Source organism: Salvelinus sp. IW2-2015, linkage group LG11, assembly GCF_002910315.2.
Source record: "Salvelinus sp. IW2-2015 linkage group LG11, ASM291031v2, whole genome shotgun sequence".
NCBI lineage: Eukaryota > Metazoa > Chordata > Actinopteri > Salmoniformes > Salmonidae > Salvelinus > Salvelinus sp. IW2-2015.
The window spans coordinates 23,381,368-23,408,494 of record NC_036851.1 but is presented as its reverse complement, the minus strand read 5'-3'; the positions used below and the strand labels follow the sequence as shown (position 1 = coordinate 23,408,494).

The window sequence follows — 27,127 nt, the reverse complement described above, 5'->3', positions numbered from 1 at the left end:
CTTTACGATATTGTATTATCATTTGTGTATAGACATGTGAAGTAAGTGTTAATATAATTAATTTGCGTTAGGAGTTCACGACGCGCCGAAATTAGGGAAAGTTTTTTTGTTCTATTGACAATCACTTTGAATTAAATCTGAATATTTTAATGTCGTTTGTCATGTTTTTGGTAGGGGGGTACTTATGACATTTTAGGGAGTTCATGGGAGGGGAGTTGATACCAGCTAGAATACCACGCGCTGCTCTTGCCTGGGACACGGGAGTAATATGCTGATAATGTCACAAGCAGGAAGTCCTACTCCACAACATGCTGTACCGCTGCCTCTTCATTACCCTCTAGTGCCACATGCACGGATGCCAGTTCTTGACTTCTACAATATTTTTACACGAATATTCTGTACAGGCTTCTTTAGTTTTTCTTGCTAAATAATTTCTTTAAGCACACTTCATTGCTTGTCTAACACTGAGTTTCAATATTCAGTTCCCAATGCATGTTGTGAAACGTTCAGAAATAATTAACGAATTTAATTATTTGCAACAAATTTGACGTAACCCATCCCACACCCAGGTAGCCTATTCTCTTGCGCCTCAACTAATGGGACAAACACTGACATCAGTCCCCGCACGTTCGCGCATACGGTTACGCGCTTCCAGCCAGTGACTCTCATAAACCAAATTTAATCCCAACGATCAACACACCGACCGTGAACGGACCCGAAACAGACGGAATTTCAGTCCTGTGCGCTTTCAYGGCCTACATCTCTCATCCCATATAAAACTGAATTACCTTTGCAATAATAGTCAACCTCAACGGATTAAGAAACGCGGGTGAGTTAATTTTTTTGTCATTTTATTCAAGTGTTGAAACATGGCTATGACGCAATAACGAAAAGCCAATCAAATGTGCCACCTTTTGTGTCATTCATTTACCTTATTGTTGCATTTTAGACTAAATCTTGTAGCCTACCAAGTAGTGCATGAATAACACACACTGTTGCTTCTAAAAAGTTATTTGAATGGAATCCACTGAAAAGGCAAGATATAAACCGTTGCGACCAGTTATTATACATTTAAATAAATGTGAAATTGTATGCCTTTTTACTATGCACAATATTACCTTCAATATGACTAATTACTTAATGGTAACTTTAATTCTGATATCTGAACAAAAGTATGTTTCTATTTGCCACGGGAAAATCATTCTGATATGGGGGGGAGGGTATTATGTTTTCTGTATCAGGCAAATATTTCAAAGAATATTAATTATGTGAATATGTTATGATACAATCATATATTGTGATCATGTCCTCTTGCCTGTACATCTTTGAGACTATACTCAATAATATTGCTATTACAAGGACTTAATTAGAGGGAGAGAAATATATATTTAGTTTGGGGGTCTCCATGTCAGATCATGCATTTAAAAGTGAATATAAAGCAGACACTTCGGGTGTACAGTGTTTGTGGACTCATCATTAACAAGTCTGTTAATTAAAACCAAGCCAATCAGCTGACTGTGAAGCTCCCAGCAGGGCAAATTGGGGGCCACATCCCAGTCTACAATCACTAATCAGAGAAAATTAATMAAAATAATAGGAAACCAAAGGACAATATTAATCATGACTTTATGGTTCACTAACTAAGCATTCTTTCACCTAAAAGTAATCCCCCCCCCCATTCCACTTACATAGATAACTTCTTATCATTATCACCCTCCCTGTGTGTCCTCTGTGTTCCTTTGTGTAGTGGGTAGTCTATAAGTAGTGAGTTGTGCCATCATAGAAAATCTCCTCCACTATGGACTCCATTGGTGATCCACTAGTGTCCACCATCTCCATGTCCTATAATGAGTATTCTGGTGCGAGATGCTGGTTCAAGGTTGGTTCAGTCTGATTGGTTGTTGTTGTGTTTTGGTTGGCCAAGAAGTGTCTTTGTGGAACAGTGGACCCAGCTGGTCTCCTTATGTGCCACCAAATGAGAGAAAGATTCCACTGTCACTGTTCCAATTAACCCTCCCCTGGATATTCTCTCTTTATCTCTCTCTCCCCATCTCCCTAAGTTCTCTTGGCCTACCCCCCTTCTCTCCTCAGTGTGATGTCTGTAGCTCTGTTCTCCTGGTGCTGTTTGTGTCTCAGCGTTGTTCGAACGTGTTTCTCTCTCTGCTCTGTGGGTGTCTGGAGGAGGTTGCCCCGCTGTGAGTGTGTGTATGTGCACTGAGCATGCTCTACGGGAAGATAAGGACTACATTGCGGGATGTCTGTGATGTTGCTGTGCAACCGTGGCAATATTCGATCTCACCCAACATTAGAGGTGTATTCATCACGGAAACTGCTTATGAACCAAACAGAAGCAAACAGACCAATACAAGAGTTTATATTGGACAAATTCAGGTAGGTCCCGCCCTGTTTCGTTCCATTTGCTTCCATTTAACAAATGTTTTGCAACAGAATCGGCGGAATGAATACACCCCTGTTGTACCTGAAACAAAATTGCCACAATCAGTTTGTGCCTCCTCTGCATCAGCTCACTTGCTGACAGATGGGTTTTCCTTATGGCTCTATTTATCACCCTGGGCAGTTTCCAGGGGCTCCACGGATAATGCTGCACACTGAGAGCTGAAAAAAATGATGGTATGAAATCTCCAATATTGTTCTCCAGAGTGCTGAAGAATTCAAACTGCTTAAGTCAGTGGTAATTGATTTGGCAGTTGAAATGCTACTGGCTGAAATTAACTTTCATAGTGCATACAGCAGGTTTACTGAAGTATTTCTTGAGAAATCAGATGGAAACTACCATGTCAGACTTGTAAAATGTTGGTAAATATTGAGAACCTTATGTGTTACACACATGGCAAACACCTGACAAACAGTAAACTTTAATTGTATAATAGATAAATTAAGGCATACATTGATTGTCCCTTAAATAAGTTTTCCAAATGACTGACAAATCAATCATTTTCTTGAACATTCACTTATGCAGGCTATTGAATTATCTTTATCTTTATCCTTGCGTTCTTATTTTGACTAGTGTACAGTATTGCAGTGGATCACCAGCTGTGTTTACCACATAACCTCACATTTGTTTTTGTTTTGGGGGGTTGTGGGGGGGGGGGTTATTGGCATTGTTCACTGGAGGAGCAAAGAAAGGATGGTAAATTAGCTGTGCATGTCTGATCTGGTTGGTGTGAAATCTTCCTTCTGCTGTTCTTCATTGAGCTGTGTGTGATGGGGACAGGGACCAGAGTTCACCTGAGCCCTGCCACCCACTCCCTTCCTGACGCCTTCCCATTGTCCTCTCACTGTCATTGACTGGCCTAAATTAACCACATTACACATAAGGCACACACTCAGCAACCTGACGGAACACTGCTAATCAGGTAAATAATCGAATAGAAATGGGAAAAAGGAAGTCTCTGCTTTTAGACATGGGCCTGTAATCTCTTTATGTAAACCCAGAATGATTCCGGTGGTCTTGAGGTCTTTGTTTGGTTGTTCCTTGTGGCCTGGCTGGTTGCTATGACAGACAACAGGAAAGAAGCAGATGGCTTCTGGAGGCTTTTTGCCCAGCAGGTGAAATTATCAATGCGCATTAAATAGAGACCACTGCCAGACCAGTGCCTTGTGCCTCCACTGCTTTACTTTGCCTTGCTGCTTCCCTCACTACCACAGAAGCACACTTCAAACTATAATTTCAGCAGTGTCCATGATCTGCTGTTAGCTGGGCTTTTATGAAGCATGTCGGGGCCTGGTATCGCTGAGGACTGGTCGTAGAACCAGAGAGAATTATCAGATCGCATCAATAGTGTTTAATGAATCAGCCCTCCAGAGGTGGCCCTTTACACTCCGCTGCTAGATTGTCCATCATCACTGGCCCGACTTCTGTCTGAACAGTCTAAATCATCTTTATTGTTTTAACCCAGCTAGTGGCCTTCAACTGATGATATGCAGTAGTTCTACAAAGTCTTCTAGGATCTGTGGCTTCTTATTCCTCGTTATTTCAATAGGTCATTTTTCATGTTCACAGCTTTCCATGTATATGAGGTGAAGGTACACTACATGTCCTACTCCTCYTCATGCTCTCTCAAAGCCCTCTCTGTCTTCAGAATCAAAGTTTCACGCTCCTCCACTATCTAGCTAACCCTGCTAATGTGGCCCCTCAGGCCCGGCCACAGCCTCAGCGCCAGTTGCTAACCCCTGCTGTGTCCTACCTATATCACACAGTGCTCTGTAATACACTGTTTGGTAGAGACTTCTAATCATCAGATGATGCTGAGAACTTCACCCCAGAGTATTCCATTACCACCCACATCCTGATTTGTCAGGGGACCACCTGTTAGTGGCTACATGAAAGGGCCAAAGGAGAAGGGGTTTCGCTAGGCAGGGGTGCTCTGTGCCTCTCTGTGCCCCTCTGTCACCAACCAGCTTCCTTTTAAGGCAACAGGACTATTCAGGCTGCGACAAGCAGTTCTCTGTTTCTATGAAGGCGTCACTTTTCTCATTGTGTGAGAGAAAAATCATTTTTGTGCCATTCAATCAGACTGCTGCTCAGCCTCTGTCTGCGGCCCATTATCTGCATGCTCATTTCAAAGGGCTTAGTGATCTCCAAAATGAGTCTGGGCTCAGTCAATCCGTTTCCTGTGTATTTTGATTGTTTATTTTTTGGGATTAGTTGGTTGGTTCATTTTGGCAGCAAGGCCTCATGGAGCGCACTCCTCCAGAACTGAGCAGACTGACAAGCAAGAGTATTTTCTAGCGATGGCAGATTTTCTGAGAAGTCTCCCTAAAAAATACCCTCTGCCCTCCACCACAGCAGTAGTTTGTGTCAAGTGTAGGGTTGCAAAGGGAGGGTATATTAATGGAAACCTTTGAAGTTTACCAGTAAACTAATATAATTTTGGTATCTTTCAACGATTTTATATAATCTATTACATGACATCTAGTGGCCCTTTTTGGTACTTCAGATTATCACAGGCATCTGTAATGATCTCTGGCCCTCTGTGTGGCCTTATCACATGTAAAATATATAAAATAATTAAATAAGACAATTTTAAAATGAAAAATAGAATGACAAATCTGTAAAACATTATGCTAAATATAAACCATACATTTAGTGAATACCATTGGTGTTTAATATGAGGGTTTCAGCATAATGTTTTTATTTTTAATTACACATTTATTTTAGTATGTCTATGTATTTGCTCTCAATGTTTTGGTGTCAAACTGATGGCAGTTGTGAAAAAAGTCAATAATTGGACGAGTTAAGAGTTAATACCATTGTTGATTAAATGCTTTTTTCATGCGTCAGGCTATTTTCTCTTGAACCATATGGTCTATCTACTAGAAATTCATGGACAATATGGACACAGATAAAATACAGTTCCAGTCAAAAGTTTGGTAACACCTACTCATTCAAGTGTTTAAAAAAACTATTTTCTACATTGTATGAATTTATAACTATGAAATGACACACATGGAATCATGTAGTAACCAAAAAAGTGTTAAACCGATCAAAGTAGATTTTAGAATTCAGATTCTTCAAAGTATCCACCCTTTGCCTTGATGACAGCTTTGCACGCGCTTGGCATTCTCTCAACCAGCTTCACCTGGAATGCTTTTCCAACAGTCTTGAAGGAGTTCCCACATATGCTGAGCACTGGCTGCTTTTCCTTCACTCTGCAGTCCAACTCATCCCAAACCACCTCAATTGGGTTGAGGTCGGGTGATTGTGGAGGCCAGATAATCTGATGCAGCACTCCATCACTCTCCTTCTTGGTCAAATAGCCCTTAAAAAGGGAAAGGGGGATACCTAAGGCAGTAACCCACTGTTCCCCGGTCGCCCTGAAGACGTGGCTGTTGATTATGGCAGCCCCCCATACCTCTCTGATTCAGAGGGGTTGGGTTAAATGCGGAAGACACATTTCAGTTGAATGCATTCAGTTGTACAACTGACTAGGTACACAGCCTGGAGGTGTGTTGGGTCATTGTCCTGTTGAAAAACAAATTATAGTCCCAATAAGCGCAAAACAGATAGGATGGTGTTACCTCTGCTGCAGAGGATGAGTTCATTAGAGTTACCAGCCTCAGAAATTGTATCCCAAATAAATGCTTCACAGAGTTCAAGTAACAGACCCATCTCAACATCAAATGTTCAGAGGAGACTACGTGAATCAGGGCTTCATGGTCGAATTGCTGCAAAGAAACCACTACTAAAGGACACCAATAAGAAGAATCTAATCAAATCAAAGTTTATTTGTCACGTGCGCCGAATACAACAGGTGTAGACCTTACAGTGCTTACTTACAGGCTCTAACCAATAGTGCAAAAAAGGTGTTAGGTGAACAATAGGTAAGTAAAGAAATAAAACAACAGTAAAAAGACAGGCTATATACAGTAGCGAGGCTATAAAAGTAGCGAGGCTACATACATACACCGGTTAGTCAGGCTGATTGAGGTAGTATGTACATGTAGATATGGTTAAAGTGACTATGCATATATGATGAACAGAGAGTAGCAGTAGTGTAAAAGAGGGGTTGGCGGGTGGTGGGTGGTGGGGCACAATGCAGATAGCCCGGTTAGCCAATGTGCGGGAGCACTGGTTGGTCGGCCCAATTGAGGTAGTATGTACATGAATGTATAGATAAAATGACTATGCATATATGATAAACAGAGAGTAGCAGCAGCGTAAAAAGAGGGTTTGGGTTGGGGGGGGGACACAATGCAAATAGTCCGGATAGCTATTTGATTACCTGTTCAGGAGTCTTATGGCTTGGGGGCCCAAAAAAATGTTGAGAAGCCTTTTTGTACTAGACTTGGCACTCCGGTAGTAGAGAGAACAGTCTATGACTGGGGTGGCTGGGGTCTTTGACAATTTTTAGGGCCTTCCTCTGACACCGCCTGGTGTAGAGGTCCTGGATGGCAGGCAGCTTAGCCCCAGTGATGTACTTGGCCGTACGCACTACCCTCTGTAGTGCCTTGGAGTCAGAGGCCGAGCAATTGCCAGACCAGGCAGGGATGCAACCAGTCAGGATGCTCCTGATGTTGCAGCTGTAGAACCTTTTTGAGGATCTCAGGACCCCATGCCAAATATTTTTTTGTTTCCTGAGGGGGAATAGGCTTTGTCGTGCCCTCTTCATGACTGTCTTGGTGTGTTTGGACCATTCTAGTTTGTTGTTGATGTGGACACCAATGAACTTGAAGCTCTCAACCTGCTCCACTGCAGTCAGGAAGTCCAGGATCCAGTTGCAGAGGGAGGTGTTTAGTCCCAGGATCCTTAGCTTAGTGATGAGCTTTGAGGGCACTATGGTGTTGAACGCTGAGCTGTAGTCAATGAATAGCATTCTCACATAAGTGTTCCTTTTGTCCAGGTGGGAAAGGGCAGTGTGGAGTGCAATAGAGATTGCATCATTTGTGGATCTGTTTGGGCGGTATGCAAATGGGAGTGGGTTTAGGGTTTCTGGGATAATGGTGTTGATGTGAGCCATGACCAACCTTTCAAAGCACTTCATGGCTACGGACATGAGTGCTACGGGTCTGTAGTCATTTAGGCAGGTTGCCTTTGTGTTCTTGGACACAGGGACTATGGTGATCTGCTTGAAACATGTTGGTATTACAGACTCAATCAGGGACATACTTGCTTTGGCCAAGAAACACGAGCAATGCACATTAGACCGGTGGAAATCTGTCCAATGAGTCCAAATTGAAGATTTTTGGTTCCAACAGCCTTGTCTTTGTGAGACCCAGAGTAGGTGAACGGATGATCTCCGGATGTCTGGTTCCCACCGTGAAGCATGGAGGAGGAGGTGTGGGGGTGCTTTGCTGGTGACACTGTCTGTGATTTATTTAGAATTCAAAGCACACTTAACCAGCATGGCTACCAGAGCATTCTGCAGCGATACACCATCCCATCTGGTTTGCGCTTGGTGGGACTATCATTTGTTTTTCAACAGGACAATGACCGAATACACCTCCAGGCTGTGTAATGGCTATTTGACCAAGAATGAGAGTGTTGGAGTGTTGCATCAGATGACCTGGCCTCCACAATCAAATTTAGATGGTTTGAGATGAGTTGGACCACAGAGTGAAGGAAAAGCAGCCAACAAGTGCCCAGCATATGTGAGAACTCTTTCAAGACTGTTGGAAAAGCATTCCACGTGAAGCTGGTTGAGAGAATGCAAGAGTGTGCAAAGCTGTCATCAAGGCAAAGAGTGGCTACCTTGAAGAATTTGTTCAACACTTTTTTGGTTACTACATGATTCCATATGTGTTATTTCATAGTTTTGATGTCTTCACTATTATTATACAATGTAGAAAATAGTAAAAATAAAGAAAAACCCTTGAATGAGTAGGTGTGTACAAACTTTTGACTGGTAGTGTATATATATTTGTTTTAGGTTATTTCAAGTATAAATTTCCAAAGTTATGATAGATTGCTATAGATTATCTGTTAATTGCCAAAATTTCTGAAGATTCTGGTAACTTTGGTAATTACCGGTATCTTTGCCACGCTAGTCATATGTACAGGGCTGGAAAATGTGATCAAGCCTGACCAAACACTTTATGTGGGATATGGCACACTGCCTCTCAGACACACACTGTAAGGTTGGAGAAGATAAAGGTCTCACCTCAGCAACTACCGTCCCACTGTTGTTTGCAAACTGCACAGCTGGTGGAACTCCCTCCCAGAGATGGGCAGGAGAAAGCAGTTTGTGTCTAATCCCCCAGCAGGTCTGCCTGCAATAGCACCACAAATTTCCCTGGACAGCAGTTGCTTCCCCTCCTCCCCATAGCGCAATCTCCTATTCCTGGCCCATTTTTAGAAGCACCTAAATAACCCACTGTAAACCTCCGGGTGGGGGGTGTGTTTGTGTGTGTGTGTGTGTGATGATGGAGGCAAGACTATCGACCCACAACACCCCAGCAGCAGTGGCTCAATACTTCTTCCCAATTGATTTTCTGTATGGGTCACACTGCCGTCCGTCTTTAACATAAAAGACTGACCTGCAGGGGCATTGCAGTCATTCTGCATTGCCAGGGCGATGGACGGTCCCAACCCATCAGAGAGGAACAGAAAGCCCACCCTGTTCTTTTAATAAACAACCAAAATGAACCCACATGAACTAGACCAGGGGGTTAGAAACAGCAAACAGGGACATTTTATTAGGATATCCTGAGTTGAATACATATTAAGTTGGTCAGTTAGTGATTATTAATCCTGAGGATTCCTTGAGCCCCATACCAACCCAGCGAACATTACTCCATTGGCCCTGTGTGGTTATTCGGAGGGCAAGGTGGGCACGGGCTAGCCGACATCAAGCCCAACACAGGATAGCCTAGCACGGGCTAGCCCACAGCAATAGCACATCAGCCCAAAACGGGCTAGCCTACATCAAGCCCAGGCCAGCCTGCCACGGGCTAGCCTACACCAGCCCAACACATACTAGCCCACACCAATCCCACATCAGCCCAATATGGGCCAGCTCACACAAAGCCCAACAGGGGCTAGCCCACACGAGCCTAACAGAGACTAGCCCACACCAGCCCAACACAGGCTAGCCCACATCAATCCTACATCAGCCCAACATGGGCCAGCCCATACCAAGCCCAACATGGGCTACCCCACCCCCAGCACAGGCTAGCCCACACCAAGCCCAGCACGGGCCATCCAAATTTGTATATATTGGGGGGTGGTTTGCACACAGTTCTTTTTGTGCAACCGTTACTGGCGTTGTTCTGTTTGATGACCAAATTGTTAGTTTTTTATCTTCTACACTGCCAATGATGAAGTCTTTAAAAATACTTAAGTACATGTGACATAGGAGAAAGGTAACAGTTTCTCTTGTGTGAAAATATATGTATGATAGTAACAACAGCATTGTTTTTCTGATACAATGTGTCACGTTCCCTAAATACCTTTAAGGCTTAAATTGCGCAATTTATGCATTGAATTACATTTTTATAAATAAATTATGAATTCCTATTAAATCGCAAAGGCGCATTGGCCCAAGGTGGGCAGCCTACATGGGGCCAATATTTTAGCCCACATCGTGCCAATGTGAGAATGTTTGCTTATTTCAGGCAAGGTGAGGGCTGCCCTCACCCCATATGGGATGTCCACACTGGGCAAATGCCTTGGGGGCCAATGTGGAGCCAATGAGCAAAGGCAGCCTATATGGGTCCAATATTTTTGCCTGCATTGGGCCCACATCGTGCCAATATGGGCATGTTTGCTGGGAATATTTCCAGCAAATCCTACTATACCAAGCACCTTTTAATCAACCAAGTGCAGTCAGTGCCACTAGTCCCAGAGCCTACAGGTATACAAGCCTGTGATGGAGAACGGCTGCAGGATCTCATGATGAAGAGGATGTTCCAAGGCCACAGACAGACATGGAAAGGCATTTACAACACAAGCACTAAGGGGCTGCCTGTCTCTGTCTTTATAGGCTCCTAAAGAGCCACTGCAGCTTGAGAGGGTAGCCCAAGAGGCTGATGATTACTGCCAGGACTGATGAGTGCTGCTGTAGCACAGCATCAGGGATGGGGTGAAGTGGTGAGTAGGCTATGATATGGTGGAACTGAGTGCTTCTGGGAAAAGAGAACAAGGGAACAACATGGGTACTGTCTGGGGCCTTCAGAAGATGATAGTGTGGCTGCCTGGTGATGGACTCCATGGCAGAGGTTTAAAACCACAGATAGTCCAGAGCGATAACACACCAATCAGCTATGACGCGGATCTTTCACCCAAGAAAATACTCTGTTCTGTAGGGATTTTTTAAATACATTATGAGGAAGAGCCTAGTTTGTCTACATGTATTTGAATGAACTTTGGAAGTCCATAGCGTGTCTGCGGCATCATACTGTAGCTGCTCCTGCCCATCTCTTTTCTTGAGTAAAACATAGAATATAGAATGAGTGTACTGAAATCTGTTGTATTTTTCCAGCAGGTGGCGCTGTACTTATAGGTGATGGCTTCCTCCTGGTGTCTGCCTCTGGCTCTCCTGGTCTCCAATCTGGCCGTTTCACACAGCACCGAGCCCAGTTCCACACACGCCAAGAGGAAATTKGCACAGCCCTCACCAGGCAATGGCAATGCCCTCCAGTACCCTGAGCAGGGCTTCCATAGTCATGGGTATGGGAACGGCAGGGAGCATGGAGGGGGGCATGGGGGCCAAGAGGCCCACAGTGCCAAAGCCAATACTGGGGCTGGGCTCCTCTCCCGCAGTCCCCTGCACCCCGCAGCTCGGCATGAGGATGATGGGACGGGTCTGGATGGCCTGATCCCGGTGAGACTGGAGATGGGCCCTGGGGGCAGGGAGAGGGAGAATGGTCGCGGAGGCTTCAGGAACCCATCTCATGCTCGGGACAACCACCCTTTGGGGCCACACAAGGGGAAGGCACAGGGACATGGGCACCACTTTGATCACAGGAGACATGGAGGTCGGAGAGAAAAGGGTCGGCACACTAAAGGTGAGTCCCCATAGGATCTAGGGTTATCAAATGAGCCGTAAGCCTGTTTGGGATTAATTCTGTTTACATATGATTTGGGAAAGAGCCCAAATGCTTAGCTACTAATCAATTAAAAAACATAAACATAATGATGAATTCTGTGATTTTGTCATAGAGCATTGATACATTTATTAACCTGTTAAAGAAATACTTCAGGATTTGGGCCAAAAGGCTGTTTATCTAACCCAATTTTTTGTTGTTGTCAGAAAATATAAAGTGACATATACTTTAAAAGCTACAGTGATTGGAAAGGGTACACCTTGATGGTCATTGTGAAGCAATGCATTTTCTTCTCCATCCACATTACCTCATATGCATCCTCCACATGGTCCGCTAATCTATCTCATTGTTTACAATAGGAAAAGGGAAAGGGAAAAGAGGTTTCTTCACCTGTATATAAATAAAAACTCCATAACTTGAAAACCCTGATTGGTAAGATAATTTTAAGATGTCAGGCTTGAAAATCCGCTCAGCCATTTTGGCAAAGTGACTCACTACCCAAACCAGACGCAACTGGCTTCAAGTGGCCAAGAGACCTCCTACTGCTATCTAGTGCAGGGGTTCTCAGACTGAGGTCCTCAGACTTGAGGTACTACAGGGGGTCTGCGGCCAGATCTCCAAATTAATATTCATATTATTATTTATTTATTATATATATTTTTTTTTTTAAATTGAATATTACAAAAAAATGACATATTTAACACATTTTGGCCAAGGGATTCATGGTATGAGTTTCATGGCAAAATTTGTACAATTGCAGGATATTAGCTTCAAAGCTACAGCAACAACACATCTCTCTGCCCAATGACAAAATGTGTAGAATAGCAGGAAATTAGCTTTAAAACTGCAACATTTTCTCTCAAATGCCAAGCGGTGGGCCTTTAAAATGTTCCTTCCCAGGGCCCGAGACTTAGTTCGTCCGGCCATGTACTTCCGAAGTCATAGTAAAACTCCTTACCTGCTATTTTATCTCACTCGAGTTATGAGCGGATCCCTAATGAATTTGCTATCGCAAAAGGAGTCACGGCCCCCCAAAAGTTTGAGAACCCCTGATCTAGTGGACAAAGTGGGAATCAGACAGGGGATATACACTGAGTTTACAAAACATTCTCTTTCCATGACATAGACAAACCAGGTGAAAGCTATGATCCCTTATTGATGTCACTTGTTAAATATACTTCAGTCAGTGTAGATGACAGATTAAAGAAGGATTTTTAAGATTTAAGACAATTGAGACATGGATTGTGTTTGTGTGTCATTCAGAGGTGCAATGGGCAAGATGAGATTTAAGTGTCCTTGAACGGGGTATGGTAGTAGGTGCCAGGCGCACCGGTTTGAGTGTGTCAAGAACTGCAACACTGCTGGGTTTTTCATGCTCCACAGTTTCCCATGTGTATCAGGAATGGTCCACCACCCAAAAGACATCCAGCCAACTTGATACAATTGTGGCACGCATTGGAGTCAACATGGGCCAGGATCCCTGTGGAACACTTTCGACACCTTGTAGAGTCCATGCCCCAACGAATTAAGGCTATCCTGAGGGCAAAAGGGGGTGCAACTCAATATAAGGAAGGTGTTCCTAATGTTTTGTACACTCCGTGTATTTACATCATTGGATAGGTAGAGACTTCAGCTTTCTCATCATATGTATATCGTTCCTGTAAGACGAAAAATTAAGGCATTGCACATTGTACAAGCCCTGCGCTTTTAAAATGCCTGTGTGCCGATGGGAATTTGTTTAAAATATTACAATTTCAGTTTCTTGGGGGCCCGCATAGTTTTCTTGGGCTCTGTAATATAAAAAAATCTGAATCCCACAGGTTTTACCTTTCTAACAGTACTAAACATATGTTTGTAGGACTTTGAAACAGAAATGTTCTTAATGAGGGTAATATACAATATTATGTGTAGTTTAGAAAATGCCACCAGAGAGCATCAGAGTTTAAGAGGTTAAGTTTGAAGTTGACCTTATACTTTTTTTTTTTTACTGAATTTTCTTGTCAACAGGGAGAGATCTGGTTAAGTGGATATGATAATGTATGGTCTTTCCTCTCCTCCCCAACCCCTGTTCTGTCCATCCATCCTTCCTATAGGTTTCCTCCCTGAGCCTGAGCTGGACTCTAGTCTGAAGGAGGGATCTGTGTCCTCCACCATCTTTGGCTCCGGCTCCTCTGCAGTTACCACGGTGATGAGCGAGCATCCCCCAACGCTGCCCCCAGCCTCCACCAAACCCAAGGTACCCCATAAAGACATATGAGTGCTTATTCAAAACAACATTGTCTATTGTAATTCAGTGTTGTAGGATTTATAGAGCTAGTCATGGTAAAGAAAGAGTGACTGTATTTCCTATTTGGAAATACCTAGGCTCCGTAATGGGCTTAATGTATCACATAGCTCATTACTCATCTCAGAGAAATGAGGAGACAGGCTTTTTAAATTACCTATCATTTTTCCTTCACTTTCTCCCAGCATGCTGCCTGCCATCACAATGATCACTCACACAGATAGATAGATAGATAGATCCCTTCTCTGCTTCTCACATACAAATACTCTCCCTCTTCTATCCTCCCTCTATTTTTCTCAGGATGCTATTAAATCACCAACACACTCATCAGACTGGTAAATAACAGTACTCAGCCTGTGTTGAGCTCTGATTCTTACTCCAGGCTGTTTTTCTGTGGTGTCTGTCTCAGGTCCATAGTTCCATAGTTACTGTAGCCCTGTCTGGCTTTACTGGCCTCTGTGAGTGTTTGATGTCTAAACTGTCTGACTGCTTGGTATGCTGTTTACAAGCTGCCAGAGAGCCTTGGATATTGTGTGCATGGCTTTATTCAGGAGCTGTCAGATATCGGCCTGCAGTTGAAATTATAGCCTCGCTTGGAGTGGACCTGGGTTTATTGACACCGGGACGCTGTGAGCGTTCTTAATTAATGTTTGATTCTGGCTGATGGCAAAATGAACAGCCAGGTACTAGTATCCCACCGCCATTCATCTAATTGATGTTTCTCAATGTTTCCTCTGGGTGAGACAGAATGAGCTGGGATCAATGTGCACAAGGAGTCTGGTTGGCACAGACCCTTATTTCCTGATAGATGATTTTCTCAGGTCCTGTCTCTCTAGACATCCCCAGGAGACCTCTCAATGTCATATTGACTTCATTATAACCTGCTATTATTTTGTCAACACAGTCCAGAGGTCCAGAGGAAAGGAGTTATGTAAAGAGCTTCGTTGAAGTTTATGACATATCGGTTTTGGCTAAGTAGTCCTCTGAGGAGTTGTTTTATTCAATATTGACTTCTGCTTAAATTGCTTTGTTTCAAGGTGTGATATTGAAGGACATTGACGTACCGGTAAAATCACAGCTGTGTGAAAGTGATTCACAGGCCTTCTCCTCTGACAAGTAGTAACACTCTACCATACAATGTTTAGTACGATGTATGTATGCTGCCTCAGGGCCATAAACAGTGTAGTGGGCAGGCATGTCCTCCGAAACCCACTGATTGCCTGTAAAGCACTCTGGGCTGTGAAGTCCTGAGTGTCCATAACTAACAGGCCATTTTATGGTCCAGGTGTCTGTTCACCTCAACTACGGGAATGTAGTTATAGACCACTGAAGTGTGGCTATAATATTCTCTCTKCATTACAGAAGTCAGGCCGGGGGAAAGTGCAAGGAGAGGTGATGCCCACTCTGGATATGACGCTGTTTGACTGGACGGACTACGAGGACATGAAGCCAGTGGATGCCTGGCCTTCTTCCAGGAAGAAAGGTCAGTACTTTATTCAAATACACATTTAGTCATCTCAGTTTGAGAAGATACAGTTAATGTTGGTGGAAAGTCATACATGAATATGTGTTAACTCCACAAAAAACCCTAATGATCCTTTTGAAACTACTGAACATACTGTACTGTATAGGATAGACATGTTTGACATTGAAGTGTTTGCTTGATCGTTCATATGTTTGTCTGAGCCTGGGTTGAATCAGTACTTGTAATCTGTTTTTGTGCTGGTTATTTTGCATGCTGAAGACAAGCGGCGCAGTAAGAACCTAAGCAGTGGCAACGTGACGGTGGACGCTGATGCCATCGAGCCATGTGACCACCACTTGGACTGCCTCCCAGGTCAGTGACTAAACCTTCCTCCATCCACGACTCTGCTGACCCTTGACCTCTGGCCACTCAGGTCATGGTCTCATGAAAGCTCATTATGATAAAGGCCATGTGATGGTCGAAACATTTGCGTTTGAATTTACAACCGAAAGTCATTTTTCTTTGTGAAAAAAGTTCCAATAACACGTCTGTCAAAGGCAGACAGGAAGCGTGGCAAATAGTGTATGGTAAATAGGTGCCATGGTAACACCCTCTACTTTATTATCAGTTTCTTAATGGAGAACAAGCTCTATCTATCTCTCCTCAGCAAGACTTGAACCACTGCTTTCCTGCTTAACTGCTCAAAGGGGACCTATACAGGACGCGTTGCCTAGCACAAGATAACAGCTTTACTTTGCATGAATTGAGCACACTTACCCAAAGGAAAAGTTTACTTCTCAGTTTCCAGTCAATGCTAGCACCACATGGCTAGCCTTCGCCCCAATACACTACTTAGCTAACTTCTTCATGCTTCTTTTCCCCCATCACGGTGAAAGACAGTAAATATACTTTTAATATTTGGTTAGCCCACACTGCAAGGCAAAGCTAACCTAGCTAGCTCACCAAAGAGTTACGCCACATACATTTTCTTCAGCTAACAGCGTGMTAGCAATTAGCTCATGATGTGAACACTAGCTAGCTATACGGCTAAGCGTCAGCCATCACAAGCATAGCCTGGACCCATTAGCCAGAGCTATGGCTACTACTACCCCTGCACAGGGTGAACCCAGCAGACCCCCTGCTTGCTCGTGCCCATGCGGGTCCTACATGTCAGGGAGGGACACACAATACCATCTGTGTTGGCTGCTTGGGACTGGAGCATGCTCAGGAAGCTCTTGCTAATCCTGAATCTTGCACGCATTGCAAGAAGTTGCCTAAGTCGAGTCTCAAAAGTAGGGCGCGCCAGGCAGCCCCCCGCGAGGCTCTTCTTCCTCCCAGCCTTCAGGCCAAGAGGCAACCCAACAACCCTGAATGAAACCAGCTGAGCTGAGGTTATGGACGGTCTCCCCCTGGATTTCCACCCACTGTTTGACAAACTAGCAACAGGGAAAGGAGACAAGGGGATGTACAAGGAGGAGGATGACAGTATTCTGCACCACTTCCACGACGAGGATGAAGAAGGGGAGGAAGAACCCCCCCAGGGAGGAAGGGCCCCTCTCTCCCAGCATGGAGTATCGGCTGCTCCATGTGTACAAACAGGCTGCAGCCAAGCTCAATATTGAGTGAAACGCTGAAAGAGACTGATTTGATTGGAAGAGACTTCCATCCTGTTCCGTCCCTGGGGAACAGGATGTCCCTGCGATTCCAGCTTGCTTGGCGGAGGCCAAACACAACTGGCAAAAGACCCTGTTGGGCAAGGTCCCAGCTAGGGACTTTGCTACCATGGACATGCAGGGTATGGAGGAGCTGGGGTTCTGCAAACCCCTCCAGTGGATCCTTCTCTAGCTAACCACCTCCACCCCAAACGCTGTGCCTCCTCAATTGCCGGCACATCTCTCCCTGGCCTGAATGTTTCTCTTCCTCCATCCTCCAGAATGTGTATGTGTAGGATGGAACTTCGCAGTACAGAAGGCGAGGCTTTCAACTTCTGCCTGCCACACAGTCCCAGGCCCCATCCCGGTCTGAAGTCCCCTGCAACCAGCCCGTGTAACTTCATTGCAGGACGAGGGCAGAACACTGGTGCCAGGGGTTCCAAACCCTCACCGTCGCAGAAGACTGCGAACCCGGAGGCGAGTTCACAGAGTAGAGGCAGGTCCTGGGGCAAGCTGTCCTTCATTGCAGCCACTTCAAAGTCCGTCCCGGCTCTCTGCCACTGGATGGACCTCTCTGTCTTTGCCGAAGGCACTCCACTAGGGGTAGTGTTTGCAAGGAAAGTATTGACGACAGACACATTTGTCACAGGGTGGGGCGCAGCCCACAAGGGCAGAGCAGTGAACGGATTGTGGTCCCCACAACTCCCACTTGCTCATATAAATTACCTCAGGTTGCTTACAGCCCTTCTGGCCCTAAAACATTTTCTGACTTTTCTTAGGAATTGTCACATCCTGGTTAGGATGGAAAATATGACTGTAGAGGCATACATCAACCGCCAGGGTGGCGCCCGATCTCTGTAGCTGTATGCAGGCTAGTCCACAAGCTCATTCTGTGGAGCAGCACCTCTTCTCTTCACCTGTGACTCATGTTCCAGGTGTTATGAACACAGTAGCAGACATGTTGTCCAGAGGGAATCCCCTGTACATCCCCAATTGGTGGCCCAAGTCTGGGAGAGATACGGACAAGCTTCTGTAGATTTCATTGCATCATGCACAGACACACACTGTTCGCTGTTCTTTGCACTAGCTGGCCGTGATGCGCCACTAGGGGTGGACACGCTGGCACACCCATGGCCAAGGGTGCAGCTTTATGCATTCCCTCCCCTGTCTGATCCTTCCCACTCTATCCAGAGTGAAGGATCAGAACGTGTCCCTCGTTCTTACAGCCCTTCAATGGCCAGGACAGCTGTGGCTAGCGGAGATTGTTTTGACCAGCCCTGGCAGCTGCTGTTACGCAGTGATCTGTTGACCCAAGTGAATGGAGATTTTGCTCACTCTTTGGGCCTGGCCCGTGAGCGGATGAATATCAATGCAATAGGCCTACGGCTAGGGTCCCTTCTACAAGCTCACTATATGACAATAAGTGGTGTATGTTTGAAAGATSGTGCGGTCAGAAACAGATCACCCCCTTCCAATGCTTTGTTTCAGAGGTACTATGCTTTTTGCAGGACCTTTTGGACAGCCTTTTCCACCATTAAGATGTACCTGACTGCAGACTCTGCCTGTCATATAGGCTTCGACAATAATACAGCGGGAAAACACCCCCTGAGTTGTCATTTTATGAAAGGCGTGTCACTTATGCCCAGTGTCCAAACCGTTTGTCCCATCGTGGGACCTACCTATTGTGCTTGAGGTCATTTCACAGCAACCGTTTGAGCCGCTGGAAAGCGTAGGAATGTGATATCTCTCATTTAAAACTGCATTACTTTTAGCCATTACGTACGCAAAGTGGGTGAGTGAGCTGCACGCACTGTCAGTCCAGCACTCATACCTGCTATTTCCCCTAGGGTTATCAAAGGTTACCTTACAACCTAACCCTGGCTTATAATAGCAAGGGTTTACCACCTCCGGAGGGCTTGAGAGCCCATTCCACCAGAGGTATGGCTGTGTCATGGGCACTACACAAAGGCATCTCTATCCAAGAGATCTGTAATGTGGCATGTTGGGCTACCCCTCAAACCTTTTATGAGGTTCTACCGACAATATTAATATGAGTGAAGTATCTCACCACGTTTCCCTTCACGTGGACGAAAACATTTGCTTGATAATGAAGTAGAGGGTGGGACCGTGGAGCCTTATGACATGTTGACCTGTGTTTTGGCTCAGTGCCCCACAATTTACTACTTGTTTCTACAGCACCAACTTACGAGTTGGTCATCTCCCGCTCGTATAGTGTATGTGCAGCCGGGATCCATACGATGAGCAAGTCCTCCGCTTTCTCTCTGTTTGCCTTACTGGTGTGTGACTCGGGTGTGTGTTGCTTGTGTGTTTGCCATTTCACTGGCTGTGCTTGTTTCAGGAAGTGGGGTGCAGGCTGTATTTGCAAACCCACTGTAGCTTGTAGCAAACTTTTAGTAAATTCCTGTCAACAAGAGAGACATGGAAGCCCAGCTAGACTGGCTAAACTGTAGTTTCAAATTAAGGTTGCTAACGAATGTTTTCAAAGATGCAGGAGCTGTGTTTATTTTTGCTCTATTCTGGGACAATGTGGACCATCCGGACTTTCAATGTAGCAACTGTTTGCTTGCATAAGACTACAGGGGTGAAGTGGCTACTCTTAGCAAACAAATAGCGAATTTACACAAGCTACTGGGGAATCCATGTCCGCCTACTTTTTCTTCTACTCCAGTTGCTGGATGCCGCTCTGGCCTGGTGGGAGTGCCGCTGCCGTGTTGTCTCTCCACAGCCGACTGGCCGGTGCTCTGCAGGGATCTCTCCCCAAAGGGGTTTACCCCTTCCCTGGAGAATGGAGTTGGTAGGATGCTTCTGGATGACTTCGTGGATGTTCCTATTCTTGACCCTACCAACCACCCATGGAGGCACGTCACTCGCCGTGGATGTCGAAAGCAGCGGCATTTTGTCAATAGGGGCCTCCTTGGCGGTGGGAAGCCCGGACCTGATAAAGACTTCAAACAGCTTCATCCCTCCAGCACCTTCATCCCTGGGGGCTTCTGCTTCAATATTGGATCCGGAGATACCTGCGTCATGGTCCCCTGTTCTGTCTCCCTTGCCGGTGGCTTCTACAGTGAATGACGCTTCACTGGTTATGGGAGGCTTGAACCGGGTGCCAAGAGTTCCGAGCATACGAGATACCGCCTCTCACTAGTCCTCAACGGGTCTCCCGACTCATGCGAGGCATAGGAATTGGCGGATTTCCTCTCTCATCTCACTGGCTGTTGTTTTAGGCATCTCTATGGTAAGAAACGTCTCGGTTCCTGGACCAAAAACCCTGTGCTACCCCAGACCTCGAGTCCAGGATATTACTAGGCTACTCCCTACCATTCTACGTCAGCACACAGAGATTGATGCTGTTGTATTCCATGTGAGATTTAATGACATTAGGAATGGTAGTTTGGAACGGCTGAAACGGGATTTTGAAGAACTGATTGGATCTCTGCTGGACATCAAAAAACATCATATCATTTCTAGCCCTCTGCCCTTGCTGGGTCGAGGTAATGAACGTTTAAGCAGGTTAATAGCACTTCACTACCTACGTGACTACTGCAGCTCCATTGGTGTAACTTTTGTAGACAATTTTGACACCTTTTGGAAGCAGAGGATGCTCTTCAAAGGTATTTACTCCTATTAAATCGCAGCGAAATCATTCCTCCACAGATTCACATGTTGATAGGGGTATTGTAAATAGTAATTATGGGCCTGTTAATTACATTTCCATTGATAGCTCTGTTAGCTCCCGTAAGGAACCCACTGTTGTTAGCTCCACCTACAGTATGCGCATATCAAGCGATCATATTGCTACATGTGCTCATAAACATAGGGGTATTGTCAATAGTAATCTTGTGCACATTTATCTGAATTCTACTATTAGCTCTGCCACTTTGAATCCGATCAGAAAGCCCATTGTGGCTAGCTCATCCAGTTTTATTGACTCTTGTGTCAWCATGGATACTCCTGCTCTTTTCAATATTACAGATGGCTTGAACTGTTACATTTATACTGAACAAGAATATGAACGCAACATGCAACAATTTCAATGATTTTACTGAGTTACAGTTCATTCAAGGAAATTGGTCAAGTTAAATACATTTTCTATGCCCTAATCTATGGATTTAGGGCAGGGGCGCAGCCATGGGTGGGCCTGGGATGGCATAGGCCCACCCACTGGGGAACCAGGCCCATCAAATCAGAATCAGTTTTTACCCACCAAAGGGCATTATAACAAACAGAAATACTCCTCAGTTTCATCCGCTTTCCGGGTGGCTGGTCTCAGACGATCCCGCAGGTGAAGAAGCTGGATGTAGAGATACTGGACTGGCATGGTTACACATGGTCTGCGGTTGTGAGGCCGGTTGGACATACAGCCAAATTCTCTACAACGACATTGGTGTTGGCTTGTGGTAGAGAAATGAACATTACATTATCTGGCAAAAGCTCTGGTGGACCTTCCTGCTGTCAGCATGCCAATTGCACGCTCCCTCAACTTTAGCATCTGTGGCTTTGTGTTGTGTGACAAAACTGCACATTTTAGAGTGGCCTTTTATTGTCCCCAGCACAAGGTGCACCTGTTTAATGACCATGCTGTTTAATCAGCTTCTTGATATGCCACATCTGTCAGGTGGATGGATTATCTTGGCAATAGTGAAATGCTCACTAACAGGGAAGTAAACATATTTGTGCACAAAATTGGAGAGAAATAAGCTTTTTGTGTGTATGGAACATTTCTGGCATATTTTATTTCAGCTCATGAAACATGGGACCAACACTTTACATGTTGCATTTATATTTTTGAACAATTGACTGTAAACGTGCGAAGCCTGATGTCTAAACTAGACTTTCTGGATGTCTGGTGCATGACACTAGCCCAGACATTCTGGAGACCTGGCTGAATAATTTTATTATGGATAAGGACGTTGCCATTGTGGACTATAACATTTTCAGATGTGATAGACAAAAATGAGAGGGAGGGGTAGCTATTTATGTCAAATCTACTCTTATGGCCCCAATATGTGTGAGCTGTTGGTTGTAAAAGTGGCCATAAGCCAAAATATGCAGATATTTATTACTGCTGTCTACCGCCCCCCAGCCGCTTCTGTGGGGGCTGTTGGTATTATTTCTGATTATTTAAAACCCTTTCTGGTATCTGAACTGGATGTGTTAGGAGATCTATATCTTGATTGGCTTACACATGCCTCAGATCGGTTTAAGAATATCTGTCTTGAATTCAACTTGACTCAGCTGATAATGAAACCCATTCAGATTCATGTAAAAAAACTAGCAAACTCCTCATCGATTGATTTTATACTGACTAACCGACCCCATTAGTATTTGGCTAGTGGTGTTTTTGCAAGTGATATAGATCATATTAATACAGATATGAATATTTCTCTTTCTGTTCTCTCAGAGGACCTGAGCCCTAGGACCATGCCTCAGGACTACCTGGCATGGTGACTGCTTGCTGTCCCCAGTCCACCTGGTCGTGCTGCTGCTCCAGTTTCAACTGTTATGCCTGCGGTTATGGAACCCTGACCTGTTCACCGGACGTGCTACCTTGTCCCGAACCTGCTGTGTTCGACTCTCTCTCTCTCTCTACCGCACCTACTGTCTCTAACTCTGAATGATCGGCTATGAAAAGCCAACTGACATTTACTCCTGAGGTGCTGACCTGACCTATTATTATTTGACCCTGCTGGTCATCTATGAACATCTTGGCCATGTTCTGTTATAATCTCAGCCAGAAGAGGACTGGCCACCCCTCAGAGCCTGATTCCTCTCTAGGTTTTTTCCTAGGTTCCTGCTATTCAAGGGAGTTTTTCCTTGCCACCATGCTTCTACATCTGCATTGCTTGCTGTTTGGGGTTTTAGGCTGGGTTCCTGTATAGCACTTTGTGACATCGGCTGGTGTTAAAAGGGCTTTATAAATAAATTTGATTGATTAGCTTTTTTTTACTAGCTGCATACCAGTACCCTGTTTTGGCACTTTCATTTTTCTCATCCATTTTGACTGGTTTAAAAAAATGTAACCTTTATTTAACAAGGCAAGTCAGTTAAGAACAAATTCTTATTTACAATGACGGCCTACACCAGCCAATTGTGCGCCRCCCTATACTCCCAATCACGGACGGTTGTGATACAGCCTGGATTCAAACCAGGGTTTCTAGTGACGCCTCAAGCACTGAGATGCAGTGCCTTCGACCGCTGCACCACTCAGGAGCCCTAAACATGCCCCTTTCAAGCAACTCAGAGTCAAAAAACGAATTAATCCATGGGACTCTCCTGTACTCTCAGACCTCCTCTTGGTAAGAAATCAAGCCTGGCGAAGACAAACTGTCTCGTTAGCTGATAAGCAGCTATTTTGGTAATTGAGAAATAGGTGCATTGCCTCGGTTTAACAGGTTAAATCAAAATACTTCCTTAGCTCTATGGCAGACTCTGTTAGTGATCCCTCTAAATTCTGGAAAACTGTTAATTCACTGAAGCGGGGTAATTCCTCTACTTCCCTTTCTAAGCAAGTAGTTTTAGACTCCTGCATCATTACTCAGAAAGTTAAGATTTGTGATGGTTTTAATCAGCATTTTATCTCAGCTAGTTTCTTACTTGAAATAAATGGTGGTCAAACTGGTCTTGGCGAGTCAGTTGACTGTTCTTCCCACATACAGCTTTCAGTTGTCTCGGTGGAATCAGTCAACTTGGGAAATGGTAGTCCGGGTTTTTCTTTTTGGCAACTCACAGAAACAGAAGTTCTTGCTGCCTGATTAGCTATTGACACCAAGATGGACCCGTCTTTGCTTAACTATACAGCACCCCTCATTGCTTGCTCAGTAACACACATTTTTTATTTAACTTTAGTATCAGAAAATATTCCAAACGTGTGGAAAGCAGCTTTTGTGCTGCCACTCCATAAAGGCGGGATAGTAATGATCTCGATAATTATCGACCCATTTCCAGGCTCCCTTGTCTTGCAAAAAATCCTAGAATCATTGGTCAACAAACAGCTATATTACATTTTTTACATTTAAGTCATTTAGCAGACGCTCTTATCCAGAGCGACTTACAAATTGGTGCATTCACCTTATGATATCCAGTGGAACAACCACTTTACAATAGTGCATCTAACTCTTTTAAGGGGGGGGGGGGGTTAGAAGGATTACTTTATCCTATCCTAGGTATTCCTTAAAGAGGTGGGGTTTCAGGTGTCTCCGGAAGGTGGTGATTGACTCCGCTGACCTGGCGTCGTGAGGGAGTTTGTTCCACCATTGGGGTGCCAGAGCAGCGAACAGTTTTGACTGGGCTGAGCGGGAACTGTACTTCCTCAGAGGTAGGGAGGCGAGCAGGCCAGAGGTGGATGAACGCAGTGCCCTTGTTTGGGTGTAGGGCCTGATCAGAGCCTGAAGGTACGGAGGTGCCGTTCCCCTCACAGCTCCGTAGGCAAGCACCATGGTCTTGTAGCGGATGCGAGCTTCAACTGGAAGCCAGTGGAGAGAGCGGAGGAGCGGGGTGACGTGAGAGAACTTGGGAAAGTTGAACACCAGACGGGCTGCGGCGTTCTGGATGAGTTGTAGGGGTTTAATGGCACAGGCAGGGAGCCCAGCCAACAGCGAGTTGCAGTAATCCAGACGGGAGATGACAAGTGCCTGGATTAGGACCTGCGCCGCTTCCTGCGTGAGGCAGGGTCGTACTCTGCGAATGTTGTAGAGCATGAACCTACTATTTTCTATCTGTAAATGGTATTCTTAATGTTAATCAATCCAGATTCAGACCTAAATGTAGTACCGCTATGGCTACCATGCTTGTAAATTATATTGCAAATGCCTTAGATGATAGAATGAATTGTGCTGCCATGTTTGTAGACTTGTCAAAAGCTTTTGATACTGTAGACCATGTTATTCTGTTGAATAAGCTGTCCTCTATAGGGTTGGATACTGATGCTTGCCAATGGTTTCAGAATTATCTCAACGACAGAACTCAGGCCATCAAGGTAGATGGGGTCAAATCTGAGTTTCTTGAGTTACATAAAGAGGTGCCCCAAGGTTCGATACTCGGCCCACTACTGTTTACAATCTATATACTGTAAATAATATTGGTAATGCTGTAAAAAAATATATACAGTACCAGTCAAAAGTTTGGACACACCTACTTTATTTTGACTATTTTCTACATTGTAAAATAATAGTGAAGACATCAAAACTATGAAATAACCCATATGGAATCATGTAGTAACCAATCAGTAAATGTTAAACAAATCAGTAAATGTTTTTTATTTGAGAGTCTTCAAACTAGCCACTAGCCATTGCCTTGATAACAGCTTTGCACACCCTTGGCATTATCTCAACCAGCTTTATGAGGTAGTCACCTGGAATGCATTTCAATTAACAGGTGTGCCTTCTTAAAAGTTAATTTGTGGAATGTCTTTGAGCCAGTCAGTTGTGGTATAGGTGTGGTATACAGAAGACAGCCCTATTTGGCAAAAGACCAAGTCCATGTTATGGCAAAAACAGCTCAAATAAGCAAAGAGAAACAACAGTCCATCATTACTTTAAGACAGGAAAGTCAGTCAATGCGGAAAGTTTCAAGAACTTGGAAAGTTTCTGCAAGTGCAGTCGCAAAAACCATCAAGCGCTATGATGAAACTGGCTCTCATGTGTCCCTATAGTGAGATACTTCAGTCATATTATCAGAGAACCGGGGTTACGCAAATAACATGACGTTTTTCCCTCTACCCCACCCATAGGATCCTGCTGTGACCTGAGACAGCACGAGTGCAAGCTTCACAACCGCGGCCTCAACAACAAGTGCTATGATGACTGTATGTGTGAGGAAGGTGAGTAAGCGACGTAAGAGGCCAAAGCCACAGAGCATCAGAGAATTTAAGTGAGAACACAACCAACATAGGACATATAGTGCTCAGTTTCTGATGCCAGGAGCCTGCTTGTCCATCCTCTGACAGCGTTCCTCTTCATTTGTCTCAGGGTTCCGTTGCTATGCCAAATTCCACCGGAAGCTTCGTGTGACCAGACGAAGGGGTCGTTGTGTGGTGCCAGAGTCAGCCAACAGAGACCAGGGGTCCTTCATCACAGTGTGAGGGGTCACAGACACACACCACACACTGAACATGACCACCCTCTCTGACATAAAAGACAGACAGTGTCTAGTGATAGTTCATTCAGAATTTTCGTACTACTCATCTGGTCTCCCTCACTTCAGTGCCACAGAATCACGTACATGTACACATTAGTTCCAAAACAACAACTGTGTCCTGAACATACGAATGTGTTTTCTGAGAATGGATAGATTGTCAATGGCTTTTCTAATGATTCTGTCACACTACTCTTTAAAGGTAATTATTATGATAAGCAAAAATGTTTGAGTTTCCTTCTATATGTTTTAATATTTGGTTTATTTATACAATACTTACAACAGAACTCTGTGTCTATTGTGTTTTTTCAACCTCATTTTATGTGATTAAATTCTTGTACATTGATGATTGTTGTTCTGAGTTTTCTTGAGTGTGTTTTCTTCATCTTATGGATGCATGATTTTTTGGGTCAAATTTAGTCACATTTTTTGTCAAATGCCAAGGACCTCATGTTACATCATCCTTCAGGGTTTCACATAATACATGGCCTGTAGATGGCCCATAGCAGTCAATGGGAGTTCATGTCCTTTGATAATTTCATGGACAGGCAGGGCAGAGACAGGCTTGTTTAAGATTCTTATCATGCTCATCATGCTGCCTCTATGTGTTCAGTATGCTTAGTCATTGAGCTCAGGGTCTTATGAAACATTATACTCCGTGACACCAGTAAGGATAATWCTTCTCAGTACTCTGTGTGGAGACAGATGTGATAGTTGGTTCCAAAGAGCCACAGGAGCGCTGAGGTTGAGTCTGTATGCCCCCCGCTCTCAGTGGGATTCTGTGTGTCAGGGCCCAGCGTTCCCTGGAGGAGAACAGATGCGCACTCTCTCTCTAATCCTCTCACCCTCTCTCTCTTTCTCAAGACTTGCTCTACAGAGTATAAAGAAAGTTAAATCAATGACATCAAGTGTATATTGTATATTGGTGAGTAAAACATTAGCTCCCACTCCCACCACACAATTGTACCTGTATCAATATTTGATCAGGCAGAGTAGTAATTGTTTTTCTTCCCAAACAATCAGCACACTGGGAGCACCAGGTTGCTCTCACTCTGATTCACGGCCTTG

The 27,127-nt window shown here is 44.5% G+C and overlaps 1 protein-coding gene across 3 annotated transcripts; it reads left to right on the top strand.

Annotated features, from left to right (window-relative positions):
- The first annotated feature begins 645 nt into the window (after positions 1-645).
- On the top strand, positions 646-26,121 carry LOC111969999 (draxin-B). 3 transcript variants are annotated; one of them, XM_023996468.2, is made up of 7 exons: positions 646-829; positions 10,944-11,466; positions 13,599-13,741; positions 15,152-15,272; positions 15,534-15,626; positions 25,656-25,745; positions 25,894-26,121. In XM_023996468.2, exons 2-7 carry the CDS (start codon positions 10,965-10,967, stop codon positions 26,004-26,006), a joined length of 1,062 nt encoding a protein of 353 aa, XP_023852236.1. In that variant the 5' UTR covers positions 646-829; positions 10,944-10,964; the 3' UTR covers positions 26,007-26,121. The 3 variants fall into 3 exon arrangements, with proteins under 3 accessions (XP_023852236.1, XP_023852234.1, XP_070301701.1); XM_023996466.2 differs by having other exon boundaries at positions 686-829; positions 10,941-11,466; XM_070445600.1 differs by lacking the exon at positions 646-829 and adding an exon at positions 10,463-10,549 and having other exon boundaries at positions 10,941-11,466.
- Positions 26,122-27,127: the final 1,006 nt, after the last annotated feature.